Source organism: Tenrec ecaudatus, chromosome 3 (genome assembly GCF_050624435.1).
Source record: "Tenrec ecaudatus isolate mTenEca1 chromosome 3, mTenEca1.hap1, whole genome shotgun sequence".
In the NCBI taxonomy this organism is placed as follows: domain Eukaryota; kingdom Metazoa; phylum Chordata; class Mammalia; order Afrosoricida; family Tenrecidae; genus Tenrec; species Tenrec ecaudatus.
The window spans coordinates 152,108,137-152,122,472 of NC_134532.1; the positions used below are offsets into that span (position 1 = coordinate 152,108,137).

Sequence of the window (14,336 nt, forward strand, 5' to 3'; positions counted from 1 at the left end):
CAGGAAATGAAAGAAAAAATATATAATATCATCTAGACAATATGCTAGAGCACATTATTTTTCAGGAATATTTTATAAAAGCAGTATTGTTAATTTTAATATTGGAAAAATGGAGGATGAATCTGAAGGGCAATCCTATCTGACTTAATGTTTACTTTAATTTATTATAATAGCATTTTTCTAAGTGTGTTCTTCATTCTCTGATAAAAGTATGGGGACTGAAATGTATTGAATACAATTTCCCTTGAAGATTAGGATATTAAGGTTCCTGTGTAGTCCTGAAATGAAGAAATTGATTTCAATTTATTAGATGAGTATTTTTTTATTAAACCATTTTATTGGGGGCTCGTACATCTTTTACCACAATCCATATACCCATCCATTGTGTCGAGCACATTTGTACATTTATTGCCACCATCGTTCTCAGAACATTTGCTTTCTGCTTGAGCCCTTGGTAGTTTATAAACTTTGCTGTTCTGAGAATGCTTTTGTGTATGTATGAAATATTTACGATTCCATGAAATTATATGGAAAACCTGATAACTTATCTGAATTAATATTTTACCTTTAGATTCTAACATCCATTGCAATGACTATAAGGAGAATTTATTAAGGAAGGTAACAAGCTATAATGCCAGTGAGAAATACTCAGGAGTGGGTTGTACATCAGGACACGTTACAAAGTTCTGACAAGCTTTTGAATAAATACCCAAAGGGCATGCCACTCTGCTTTGCTCTGAGCCTTAACCCTACTGCATTTAGCTCAAACTCCCTGGGTCAGCAGACCCAGCTCCCTGAGTTAAGTTCCCCAGAGGCATCCTATTCAGCAAATCAGCCTCCTGCACAAAAGCACTCAGTTTTACTTGCTCTGTGCCCTGGGAAATCCAGCACTTGGTCCCATGCTCAGCTCCTCTTCCTGCAGCTGCTTCTCTGATTTTGTGGCTATTACCTGGATCCAGGGTTAACTGAACAGGGATCTCTGGTCCAGATGAAAAGTTCCTCTCCTGGCTGTTGCTGGTAATGACATCCTTCCTCCTGCTTCTTAGATGGCTCTTTTTATAGAGCGCAGGATGGCACTCCAGGGAATCCTGTTGGAAATTACTTACAGGTGGATCCTCTCAGTATCTTCTCCCATCTTCCTACCAGACCCATACAGGAAAGGTCATTTGGTGGGAGTTGGAGACTTTGGCTAGAAGAGCCACAGTAGATAAATCACTGTCCTTTCACCTGCCATAGAGCATATTGGGAGAACCTGATTAATGGGAGTTCAATTTACTTAGAGTCCAGGTAATGTAAATCTTATCAGACACTCTTAAATCAATGTCAAAAATTGGTTTTAATCCATTGGTCTGTAAAATCAATTAAGTGGGTTATGATCAGTGTTTAGGGTGGGAAATGGGGAGAAGAAAAATAAGGACAGAAAATGTTGAGCCTCTGCACATAGTAAGTACAACAGAGTCCTGAATGGTGATCTTTTTGGTGAGTCACGATGTAATATGTGTTCCTCTCTGTGGTCCTGGCCAAGACAGTCCCCAGCCATTGATTTCCTGAGAAGCACAGAAGCTGCGTATTGTGCTTGGGGTTAAGCACAATGATGGGGAAAAAAGTCTGAATTTATGAAATTAACACAAAGGACTGCTATAACCATGTTTCTACCTAGATTGGTTATTACTTAAAACCAGAGAATTTTAGGGCTGGGGGTGAGGTGGGGTTGGGGAAGGTAAAAGGCTCCCTGACTGGAAAAGGTCAGCCAGCTGTTAGCGGGGCCTGGAACCCAGCTTTTCTGACCTGGATTCCAGTATTCCTTTACTTGACAGTGTAAACTGATGTCTTTTTATTTATAGAATCCTCAGGATGATTTCTTTTTAATTATTAAGGAAAAGGGAGGCTGTTTCAAAAATGCTAAAGCCTTTAAGGGGGAAAAATAATTTAGAGATCTATCAGAGCAGAGCACTGTGGTCTAATTCTACTTCCAGCAAATAGCTAATTAACCTAATACCCTTTGTTATGACATTCAGTAATCTGCTTTCTCATTTGTACTTGTAACTGCCAAAGGCATGTGATTTTGAAAAGACTTTAAAGGTCACATAACATTGGACATGCGAACTATCTTGCCACATTTGGGTTAAAGAGGTGGCCCTTCATTTTCATTCTCTAGGGATGGGGAATGAGACCGGAAATGAAATCCCTCAAACCTACTTTTATAAAAGGAAAAGAGATGATGTTGAAGCATTCTCTCCCAGCAAAGCATTGGCTTCTGTAGGCTTCACTTTACCCCTGCCTCCTGAAAACTCTGGGGCAGCCCTCAGGGCTGCGCTGCGAACCACAGGGACAGCAAGTGGTTTCAGAACTCACTGCCCTGCAGTCAATCCCCAAGCATAGTGACCCTGTAGGGCAATGGTCCTCTGGGTTTCCCAGACTGCACCTCGTTGTGGAAGTAGAAAGCCCGGTTGTTCTCATCCAGAGCAGCTGGTCATTTTGAAAGACTGACCTATGGTTAGTAGCACAACGCTTAACTCGGCCACCAGGGCTCTAGTCAAGATCCACACTTTGAAATACACACACACACACACACACACACACACACACACACACACACACACACACAACAGCTGAGATCCACTGGGTGGCCCTGGCTTTGGTTTTGGTTCTTCAAAAGTCTTTGCTGTCTCAGTCTTGAACATGTAGTTTTAATTCTCTGGAGCAAGTCTTCTAAGGATGTATTTGGGAAGGGGTGTCAGACTCAGTCATTGGCAGAGCTGGTCTCTGCCTCTGGGTTCTAGAGAAAGGGTGTACAGGAGACCAGCCCTGGGAGATGAGCCGGGCACGTCTGGGGAGATGCCATCCCACCCGAAGCCAAGGTCATTTGATAACTTCATCTTGCCTGCGATGAAGAGATGTCCAGACCTGCACACTCTAGGGCTGAACGGAAGCTTTCGGGGAGTTCAGGACTCCGGTGTCTGTAACACGAAAATAAACGCATACAGTCTAGCCAAGAGCTCAAAAGTGGGGTGGCGTCTCCCACAAAATGTGGAAGGCAGCTGGTGTCTGGAGAGGGGATAATCTCCTCCTTTAGAACCTGGAGACTCCAGGGAGCCTTTCCGGGAAGACTAGCCCCGGACTGGGAGAAGGCTGGAGGTGGAAGTAAGCGAGTTTCAAGCTCCGGCCGACCTTCCTATAATGAACCCGACTCCCGGCCCGCCAGGAGGACCCGCGGCTCCCCAGGGCCTCCCCTGGCCTCCGCCGCTCCCGGGGAGCCGAGGCCCCGGTGGGGAGCCGAGTCCCGGCCGGTCGCAGCCCCCCGCACGGGCTCCAGCTGGGCCCCTCGCGTCGCAGCCCCCGCCCCTGCCCCTCCCGAGGGGGCCGCGCCCGCCGGGGCCCGGGGTGACGTGGGCGCTCCAGCGGGAGGGGCCGCCCGGCGGGAGTGGGGGGGGGGCTGCGGCCGCCTTATTAGTGCCCGGCAGGTCGCTCGCGGCGAGCAGACGGCCGCTGAGCGAGCAGCCTGAGCCGGCGAGCGGCCCTTTCCCCCCCGCCTCCTCCTCCTCCTCCTCCGCCGCCGCCGCCGCGCCTCCTCCAGCTCGCGCTCCTCCCGCCCCGCGCGCTCCTCCCGCTCCCCTCGGCGGATCCCCCCGCCCCGCCTCTGCGAGCGCCGCCGAGTCGCCCTCTCGCTGCCTTTCTCCCGCTCGCCCGCGCGGCTCGCGCTAACACTCCCCCGCCGCGCTCTAGAGGACCCGGGCGGTTCCGAGCGAGCCCTGGGGACCCAGGGTGCTGCCCAAGCGCGGAGAACGCCGCTCGGGGCCGACGTGCTGGGAAGCCCGCTTCCCCCGCTCTCCCCGCGCAGCCCGAGCCGCCGCGCGGCACCTTCTCGCTCGTGCGCGCCCCGCGGGCGACGACGGGGCGAGAAGGTGAGGTGGGGCGAACTGCAGGCAGAGCTCAATTTCCTCTTCATTGAAGCACAGCACCGACGAAGGTTTCTTCTCGATTCTTCAGCAGTTTTTCCTCCTTTTTGTTTTCTTCCCCCTGAAAGAAACTTCTTTTTTTTTTTTTTTTTTGCTGGGGGAGGGAGCTTGCTCTGGGCACTTGCTTTGCCCGGTCGTTGAAAAGTGAACTCGGCTCGGGATGCTTCTCCTGTCACTTTGGTTGCTAGCAGCCGCTCTGGTAGAGGTTAGGACTTCGGCTGACCGACAAGTAAGTGGAAAATAATAACAATAAAAAAAATGCAAACCCAACCTTTCCCCGAAAAAGTTTCTCCCTCTTCTCCCCTGCTGTTCCCGCTCCCCTTCCCACCCTTCCCTGTTGTCCTCTGCAGCCACCAGCGGGGACTCCAGGGCTCAGTGCGACCCGCGGGGCTTGGGGGGCCGAGGGTGCGGGGCTTGGATTGCACCGGAGATGATGACCCCACTTCTGGAACGCAGGCTTGTCACACCTAGGATGAGTACGAGTGACTGCAACCAGACGCAGCCAGTTCGCATCCTCACCCGGCCAGCTGGGCACCCGCCCCCCCCCCCCCTTTGCCGCAGGGTCCCGGGTCCCTGGGCGCTGGGGGCTGCTGCTGCCGGAGCTTTCCCTCCGGATGGCTGAGAGGGACTCACGGCTTTGGGGGGCAGCGGGAAGCGTGGGGTGCAGGAAGTGCTGGGGCCCGCCCGGGAGCAGTCCAGGAGCCACGTGTCTGCTGGAGGACCGCTGCCAGGCTGGGGTTTGACAGTTGGGGAGGGGGCCGGGACGGTTTCCTGCGCTGCGCGCACTTCTCCGACCGGAGCTGGAGCCGCCGGCCGCCCCTCTCCCCTCCCCCGCGGCCCAGCTCCTCCTCTTTTTGAAGCGAAGTTTAGTGGGGCTCCGTTTCTGGCGGGCCCTGCCCCCACCCTTGGAGGCTCTAGGTGCAGCCCGGTGCTCTCCGGTGAATGCTGGAGGGGGCTGCGCGGGGCACGCCTCCTGCAGTCCATCCCGCCCGCTAGGGGCCGCGGAGACCCCAGCAACCGATTTCCTCGGAGCTGAGGAGCTTCTCTGCCTGGCCAGGTTCAACCGTAGGGTTGATTTCTAATCTCAAAGCCCATGAATCAGGCCCCCTCTTAGGCATTACTTTTTTTTCTTTCTCTCGCCTGAATACATTCAGAGACTTCTCTTTTCTGCTCCTAACCCAGTACTGGGGTTTTCCAGAAAAGAGTATTGCGTTTCACATTTATTTTTGCTGGCTTCATGAATGCCCAAACGGGTATAGGACTCCCTTTCCCCCAAATTGTGATTGAATTGGTTCAGGTCTCCTTACAGGCACTTCCTAGAACCTTAGAGGCCGCCTTTAGGGACCAGTCCAGATCTCCTGCATTGGCTGATTAGCTAGCAAGCCCCTGTAAAGCTTTAATGGTAGATAGAAAACTCAGGAAGTGATAAGATGAAACCCAGTAACTGTTTCTTTTTTCTTACTTTCCCCCCTGTCCCTTTCCAGGCTGGTAATGAAGAAATGGTGCCACTAGGTAAGCTTTTTCTCAGATGTCACTCTTATCTTAAATGGAAAGTGAGGAATGAAGTAAGGCATGCAAAATCCTGTTCCTGACATTTCTCCCAGGTGTCTAAAAGCGCATTTTGCTGTCCAGGAACATTTAAAGTTTGTTCCCCTTTCTGAAGAAGAGGTTCCTGGACAACGGCCAAGCCTCTGGGCCCCAGTGTCAGTGGTGAAAGCACGTGGTGTGGCTGCTGACTCAAAGTTTGGTGACTGGAACTCACCAGCCTCTGGGCTGGGAAAGAGACGGTTGTCCAGTAAAACTGGCAGCCTGGGAAGCCTTATGGTGCAGTTCTACCCTGTCCTATAAGGTGCCTGCAAGTTGGAAAGGCTTCTCTGGCAATGCTTTTCTGTTTGGGGCCTTATGGACCAGTCACTCTATGGTCAGTCCCTAGGTGAGGAATGAGACCAATTCCTAAGTGTTTTTAGGGTAATATTTTTTGGGGGGTATGTCTGAGCAGGTGCAAACAGTTTCTTATTTATTCTTATCTGAGTGCAAGAAAAGTCTTGAAGGCTGTATGTGCAACAAATGAAGGTGATGGAACAATTTGTTTGGGGCTAGTTTAAGCCAAGGATTGTGGTAGCACCTTGGGTTTAGCATACTGCTGCAAACACAAAGGCCAGTGACTCACACTCACCCTGTAGCTCTGTTAGAAAAGGATGCTTTAGTCTCTGTCTGTACAAATTTACACCCCGGAAACCCTCTGGAGCCGGTTTACTCCGCCCTGTGTGATCACTTTGAGTCAGAATGCCATAGAAGGCAGTGGGTGGTGAGTGGTTCAGTCTTTTCCAAACCCAAACCAACTCACTGCCATCAAGTGGGTTCTTACTCATCACGACCCTGTAGGACAGGGTAGAACTGCCCTTGTGGGTTTTCAAGACTGTGACTCTACGGGAGTAGACAGCTCCGTCTTTTTCCTGAAGAGAGATGGTTTTGAACTGCTGACCTTTGGTTAGCAACCCAACACTTAACTCCAGGAGTAGAAAGCCTCCTCTTTCTCTTGAGGAGCAGCTGGTGGGTTAGAGCTGCTGACTTTGTGGTTAGTAGCCCAATGCTTAACAACTAAGTCACCAGGCTTCCAATCCTTTGAACGCAAGGGCAAATTTACAGTACATTAAAGGAGTGGCCTGCAAAACCCATTGATGATTCCAATCCGTAAACTGGATTTTCCCTTCTCAGCAGGTGGTACAGGGACTAGATAGGGAGATGAAGGAAACGGGGCCCAACAGTGTAGCAGCACTAAGAGGAGCACACCTACTCAGATCAGGAGGCAAGTGGTAGGAATGACGCTACAAAGGGAAAATGGAAGTACAGCAATTTTCCTTACCGTTTTTCTTGCTTTGGATAAAACTTCTAATGAGCTCTCCGAGTCTATCTGCCTTTAAAGAATCAGTTACTGTGCAAGGTACTGTCTTTAGACCTTTTGCAATTAGCATCTCAGCCTCACTGTTGCCTTAAGATGTGTATATGATTCTTCCCATTTCAGGGGTGAGGATTCTTATTGAGCTTCACAGAGAGTAAGAAACAGGTCACTCCAGAACCTGAACCCTTTTCTCAAAGCTATTTATAATAATTGTTCTGAAAAGCTGAGAGTCATCTGGCAAGAAGCCAGGCCACATTAAAAGCCTTTCATGCACATTTTTCTTAGGTTGCTTTAAAGATAATTTTTCCTTTTGGCAGATTTTTAAGTCTCTGAAAATTCTGTATTTGGCAAGTAGTATTGTAAACTCATCTTTTAGAAGAAAAGTTTTTCTACCACTTTGGCTACTGTGAAAATAGCTACAATTCACTCATTATGTGCTATGTACCAGGCACAGTGTTGCTTACTTTTTGCATGTTATATGTCATCTAATTCTCCCAACTACAGTATGAGATGGGGATATTGTTGTGCCGGTTTTATGAATGAAGAAGATCAAGCTTGCAGAGGTTATGTAAACATAGACTCATAGAGACCCTGTAAGACACAGTAGAACTTCCTCTTGGAATAGCTTCACCTTTGTCCTGTGGAACAGCGAATAGGTTCCAACCTCTGACCGTGTGCTCAGCAGCTCCCTGAGTAACCTGCTATGCCTAGGGCTCCTTAGAGGTTGCCTCACATCCCCAAATCACTGCTATTGAATCAGCTCTGATGCAGAGGGATCCTGTAGGACAGAGTAGCGCTGCCACTGTGGTGTTCTGAGTCTGTAAATCTCTACAGGAGTAGACACTCTCATCTTTCTCCTGTGGACCAGCCAGTGGGTTTGAACTGTTGACCTTGTGTTAGCAGTGCCATGGGTGACCCACTATTGCTATCAGAGCTCCTGCAGAGGTTACCCAGCTACCACCAATTGTGCATGGGTGAGCACTGGAGGGATTCCTGACTTTTACAGGAAGCTGGGAGCCAAAGATCTCATGACCAGAGGTGTCCATATGTAGCTCCCGATATCCCATCATAGGTCAAAACTCCCCTTCCTTTCTGGTGCTTACACTGTGGGAGCTCTTCTCTAAGTTCAGATGATAAATGGTGGCGTGGGCAGTACTGGATCAATAAAGGAGCATTACCAGAACACCAGGACCTTCTTGTCACACCTTCATACTATCATCCTCTCACCAAAGGCAAACACTCTTGAACCCTAAAAGTATACTTTAGCTGTGGCAGATATATTTGTGCTGTGTTTTTTTGTGTGTGTGTGTGTGCTGTGTATAAAAAGAATCAACCTTCCGAAGCAGCAAGACTTGAATTTAGGTAAGGAGGAGGGGCATTTTTATGTAGGAAGGGTAGGCTATGTACAGGTATGCCTCTTGTTAATTCAAATTACTAAACACTCTGCTTCTAACTGAAAGGCTGGAAGTGCAAACTCACCCAGGTTTGCTGCAGAAAGAAGAAAAGCTTGACTCCCTGGTCTGAAAGACATAGCAAGAGTTCTCTGTGCATTTTTGGTTTTGTTTTGAAGCCATCCAAGATAGTGTTTAGTAGTCATGGGACAGCAGTTAAATGAACCATAGCCAATCAAAACATTGATGGTTTGAACCCACTAGACGTTCCCGGCAGACGTGTGGCAGTCTGCTCTGTAAAGATTTTGAGCTTTACAAACCATACGGAAGCAGCCCTACTCTGACCCTTAGATTGCTGTAAGTCAGACTTGCCTGGACTATTATATTTGTTTGTTTGTTTTTGGTATGGAGCATAAATAATTCTGCTTCTTCGCTCTCTACTCAGTGGATCAATGCCCTCTTGGTAAGTGGCCAAGTGTGATTCTTCCAGTGATAATTGGGAGATATGTTTTGAACTTTGACTAGGGCCTCTACTTCTTTGTCAGCTGGTGAGAGAAGTACCTACCAACCTGAATACGCCCATTCGTACATTTATGTGCACGTGTGCATGTGCACAAATGTGCAAGTGCTCATTTCATGAGATGGCTAACCTATTTGGTGGGGTAGTGGGCTAGATAGAGCTGAGCTGCTAACCATAAAGTGAGTGGTTCAAAACCACCATTTCCAGTCTACAGACCCTGCAGGGCAGTTCAACTCTGTCCTATAGGGTCTGTGTGAATCACAACTGATTCTATGCCCATTGAGTTTGGCTTTTCTGTTTTGGTGAGCGAGTTCTTTCGGAGAGTTCTTTCTCTTGATTTAGAATCAGGGGCTTCACACGGTTTCTTTATGTTTTGGCCTCCGGAGAATTTGCATTTCCATCCCAGCTATACGGAATCAGAATCTAGTTTAACAAGCTCCCTGTGGGATTTTTAGAGATTCCCAAGAGATTGTTAAATATGTGTCAGAATTACCTTGGTATCTTGACAAGCATAGATTTTGATTCGGTCCCTCTAGGGTGGAAATGCAGCCTCTCAGCAGGGAGTCAAACCTTAAGGAACCCAGTTGGAAGCCCTGTTTAGACTATGGCCTTCGGGGGATGCCTACCATGATTGTGGGCAGCTGACTGGCTGACCTGATTGGGTAGGAAATTGTTCTGTGACTTGTACAGCTTAGGATATAATCATAATTCTATAGCAATTAGCGAATCTCAAAAGGAATTCTCCAACTCCGTTTGCTGTATAGGCTGCCACTCTGGGACCGAGTATAATTTGAAGAAAATCATCATCAGGCTTGGGGGTCGAGCTTCCTTCCTCCCCCTCTCAACCTTGTCTTGGGAACAGAGTGTAGCCATCTTTCTCTCTGCGTTGCCAGTTTCAAATTCCAGTGCTTTGCATTCTTAGCAAAATACAGCTAGTGATCTTGTCCACTAAGAGATCCAGTTCACCGAGAAATGCTTTCCCATCATTCTTTACACATCGATTTGGTTTCAAGGTTTCATATGAGTTGCTTCCTTATTGCTCGGCACCTGGGAAGCATTTCTACAACTGTAGACTCCCTGCGAGTAAAGACAGTCGATAGCGGTTCTGTTTCTAGTGTGTAGAAGACTGCTTGGCCTCAAGGAAGATCTCATATTTTTGCTATTCCATGACTGGATTTAGCAAGTGGGGTATTAACTAATTACTTTATTGGATATGCCTGTATTTTGGGTTTCCTTTAAAAATATCCTTTTTTGTTTAATTGGTCTGAAAGAAAATGAGGATGCTGACTAAGGATATGCAATCAATCGTTCTTGTGACTTCTCTGTTTACCAAGGAGCACAGGGCCTAAACGTATCTGGTTTTCTGAGCTTTTCTGTTGGTGCTTAATAAAGACTTGGAAAATGGAATTGTATGTGCAGTTTTGAAGTGTGTATTAGTTCTGTGTCCCTTTGTCCTTTTAGAATTTTTTTGCTTTGTTACTGGCATCAGTGAAAATTTGATCAACCTATCAATTCGGTTTGCAAGTTGCAATGCTGGAAAGTGTGGTGAAGGAGAAGGCTTAAAGCATTCTGTGTAAATTATAGAAGTTTAGCTACCCATGCCATTATCCTTCCTTGTACCTGAAGATTGCTTAGATTTGACTTTACTGGTTTATCTTCCACTGGGATTTTGAGAGGAGCCCTGGTGGCATAGTGGTTTTGCGTCGTACTACTGACTGTCAAGGCAGCAGTTCCAAACCACCAACCCCTCTACTTCTGTAAAGAGAAACTCACTAGGCAGTTCCACCCTGCTTTATAGGATGCTGTGGATGTGACACCGATTGGTGACAGTGAGCCCGGGTTCTCGGTTGGGCTTTTGAACACTATAATGGTGAATGTTCACTGCTTCAGGCTTCTTAGATGAAGACGTTATTAAATGCAGCATGTTACCGATCAGTGGTAACGATAACTCCTTCCCCATACTTTAACGGATTTTATCTTCTATCAGCATTCTCTTGTTATATTGGATAATTATACAAATAAATTTTAATAAGTCACCAAGACTGCCTCTTCTTCTAAAATGATGACCTCTATGGGAGTCCATTAAAGACAATTCTAAATTGCCTGGTCAAATTGTGAGTGGCTTTGACAGGTAGAACTTGGCTATCCTACTCGGACTGGATGTATTGACAGTGATGACTTAGATGGGATTTAAACATGTCCCCGAAGATGACTATTTTCAGAATTTGAGGAGCCTTCTTTTCAGCTTTCTTCTCATAGGAGTCAGCATTTATACCTTGATTATACAATTTCTAATTTTAGAAGTTATTGAATTATTTTTAAATCCTTTTTTGCTGTAATGGTTCTTTGATTTTTCTATATTCTAAGGATTTTTTCACAATTGCCCCAGTTTTCATTCTGCTTAACAGATCAATGGTATATTCACATGTTTTTGTTTAGTTTAAGGATTTCGTGCAATTTCTCCATATCATCACAAATGTCTTGTAAACATAATTTGAATAGCAACATGATCTCCCATTAGACTGAAACACATGATTTACATAGTAGTCACTTTTCTATTGGGGACCATTTTCTCTTGATAACTATTGTTTCTACAGTGTTTTATGTTGATCATTGCCTACATTTCAAATGGTTGTGCTAGGAGAGAAGTCCAGAGGTTGATTATTGAGCAAAAATACATTTATACGATAGGTTTTTGGCAAATGGCTTTTGAAAATATATATATCACATTGGTTAAACTCAATACTAGCAATTTAAGAAAGGAGGCTTAACACCAGCTGTGTGTTTATTAGGTATCGATAGGATCAGGTATCAGACATCAAAGACCCAGCGGGGGAAAAAACATATCATTGTGAATGAGAGGAAGTGTAGAGTGGATATCCAAAGCCCATTTGTAGGCACCTGGAAATCCGCTTACAGAAGGGTCAAGGGGAAGAGATGAGCCAGTCAGGGTATAGTATAGCACGGATGAAACATACAACTTTCCTCTAGTTCTTTAATGCTTCTTCCCCTCTCACTATCAAGATCCCAATTCTACCTTACAAACCTGGGTAGACCAGAGATTGTACACTGGTACAGATAAGAGCTGGAAACACAGGGGATTCAGGACAGATTATCCCCTTGGCACCAATAATGAGAGTAGGGATACTAGGAGGGTAAGGGTAAGGTAGGGGGGAACCGATCACCATGATCTATATATCATCCCTTCCCAGGGGGGATGGATAACAGAAAAGTGGATGAAGGGAGACATCAGTCAGTGTAAGACATGAAAAAACAATGATTTATAAAGTATCAAGGGTTTTGGAGGGAGGGAGGGAGGGAGAGAGAGAGGGAGGGGATAAAAGGAGAAGCTGATACCAGGGGCTCAAGCAGAAAGCAAATGTTTTGAGAATGATGATGGCAACAAGTGTACAAATATGCTTGGCATGATGGATGGATGGATTGTGATGAGAGTTGTAGGAGCCCCCAAGAAAATGATTTTTTTAAAAAGGCCTAAAATTAATTAAATTTGGCTCTCTTCTTGATACTTGGATATAATTTTTTTTATACTTGGGTATGCAGTTTAGAAAGATACAGTGAATTCCATTTTCTAGCTATAATGTACCTTATAGCTATAGACAGTTATAAAAACTTTTTTGGTAATCTCATGAGAAGATTCATTCACCTCAGCATAAAACATGAGGGATGTATATTCTTTAGAATGCATGGTAACGAGTTGGTGGATTTTCTTAGCTTGGGAAACACTGTTCCTGTATGTAATTGATCCGTCCTCATTTTCCAAATTCTTTTACATGACTTTGCTGACTAACCATAACTCCCTAGGAGAAGTTCTGTGGTAAAATGTCAGCCTCTTGTTTATGAAGTTCATTGCCACAGATTCTGCATGATGCATCTTTATGGAATGTAGAACCAACTGTAAGTGCGGTGAAGCCGTATATCTCAATCTTGAAATGAGTACCGCTGGAACAAAAGCAGTTTAAAAATTCATAGAACATGAAATTGGATGAAATATTTGACCCTTCACTTATGGTCTTTTATATCAAGTCACGTTCTCTACAAATTTCTCTTCATATTACACACACACACACACACACACACATCTGTATATACATATACCTAAGTATAAAAATCGATGTTCATGTTTGAGTCACTTTTCTTTTATATGTAAAAAGCTCTCTTCTATAAGTAAAGCCCCATTATGTAGTTTCAGAAGCTCTAACCAGTGTATCCAGAGGGCCTCTTCGCATGCTCCACCTTTTCCGCCAATGGTTAAGATGGAGGAGAAGATGAGAAAGGTGAGATTTGTAATCTCAGAAACCCCAGAGACAGTGGCTCTGAGTCAGAATCGACTTGATGGCAGTGGGGCTTGGGTTTCTTGGAACTCGGGCACAATGCCACTGCCTCCTTTGGTGAGTTGTGATGTTTCAATGAGGATTCATAACATGCTGGCACACCCGAAGGAAGCTAGAGTCATAACTCATTTTTAGTACACCATAGACCTATCAAGGAGGCCTGCTGTGGCATGTCTCTGGATGTTCTTAGCTGGAAGGTTGGTGGTTTGAACATACCCTGAGGTGCCTCGAAGGAGAGACCTGCTGATCTCTTTCAAAACAATCTGCCGTTGAGACCCTGTGGGCACAGTTCTACTCTGACCCACATGCGGTCATTATGCGTTGGAATCCACTCGATGCCAGCTGTCATTTATTTCCCCCTTCTCAACTCATGGCCATCAAGTCGGCGCTCATTCATAGTGACCCGACTGGACTGTCTTTCTTTATGGGAGCAGAAGGCCCTGTTTTTTATCCCACAGAACAATTGGTGATTTACACAGCCTAAATCGGAATCGCTCCATCCAGGCTCCCGTTTCCCCAGTAGATGTGTGCTATTTACAAAACAGTCTGCTCAAGCGGTGCTGCCGCCTTCAAATCGCCTCATGTGAAACCCAGCAACTGTACATGATGGATTCTTAGGAACTTACTTTTACTCTGCCTTGGCCTTGTCAACTGTTTAGCCACTCAGTTGTGTGCCAGCTCTTGGAGAGCTCTTTTTTCCTATATTATCTTCATGGTGATCTCTCGCCCTAGCGTTGCTTTGCTTCATTGGAATAGAGTAGAGGAAGAGTTTGGAGGAAGGGCTGGTGCACACAGTTACTTCATGTGGAGTCCACACCAGCTAGACTCTGTGTGCACCAGACTCTATTTATGTTTTCCAGCTCACCGAGTGCCTCTCTAACATTCAGACCTCTTTTAGACACAAGTGACAGGAAACCACTTCCTACTGGTTAAGGAAAACAAGATCGTTGAAGTCATCGAAGTTGGGGCTAGGTCTCAGTGTTGTCAGGAATCAACACTGTTGTTCTCTGTTCTCGTTTTACTTCTCAATCAGGACAGAATGTTGGTCCCTGGAGTTGTACCTCTAGCATCTCCAGGCCCTTATTCTATTGGTTTACTAAAACAGCGGACAACATACCTCTTAATTAACAGCTTTAACAAAAGCTCCTGGTTTCTTGGTAGGGCTTTTATTGATAGCCTGCTTGTAGTTAAACGCTTTCCTCGAAACGTTCA

At 46.1% G+C, this 14,336-nt stretch overlaps 1 protein-coding gene across 1 annotated transcript in view; it reads left to right on the forward strand.

Moving 5' to 3' along the window:
- The first annotated feature begins 3,503 nt into the window (after positions 1 to 3,503).
- Positions 3,504 to 14,336, forward strand: part of ADAMTS3 (ADAM metallopeptidase with thrombospondin type 1 motif 3) — a 298,163-nt gene continuing 287,330 nt past the window's right edge. The window contains exons 1-2 of the mRNA XM_075544217.1: positions 3,504 to 4,188; positions 5,444 to 5,471. Coding sequence (XP_075400332.1) covers positions 4,120 to 4,188; positions 5,444 to 5,471 — 97 coding nt within the window. The 5' untranslated portion in view covers positions 3,504 to 4,119. The remainder of the gene's footprint in view (positions 4,189 to 5,443; positions 5,472 to 14,336) is intronic.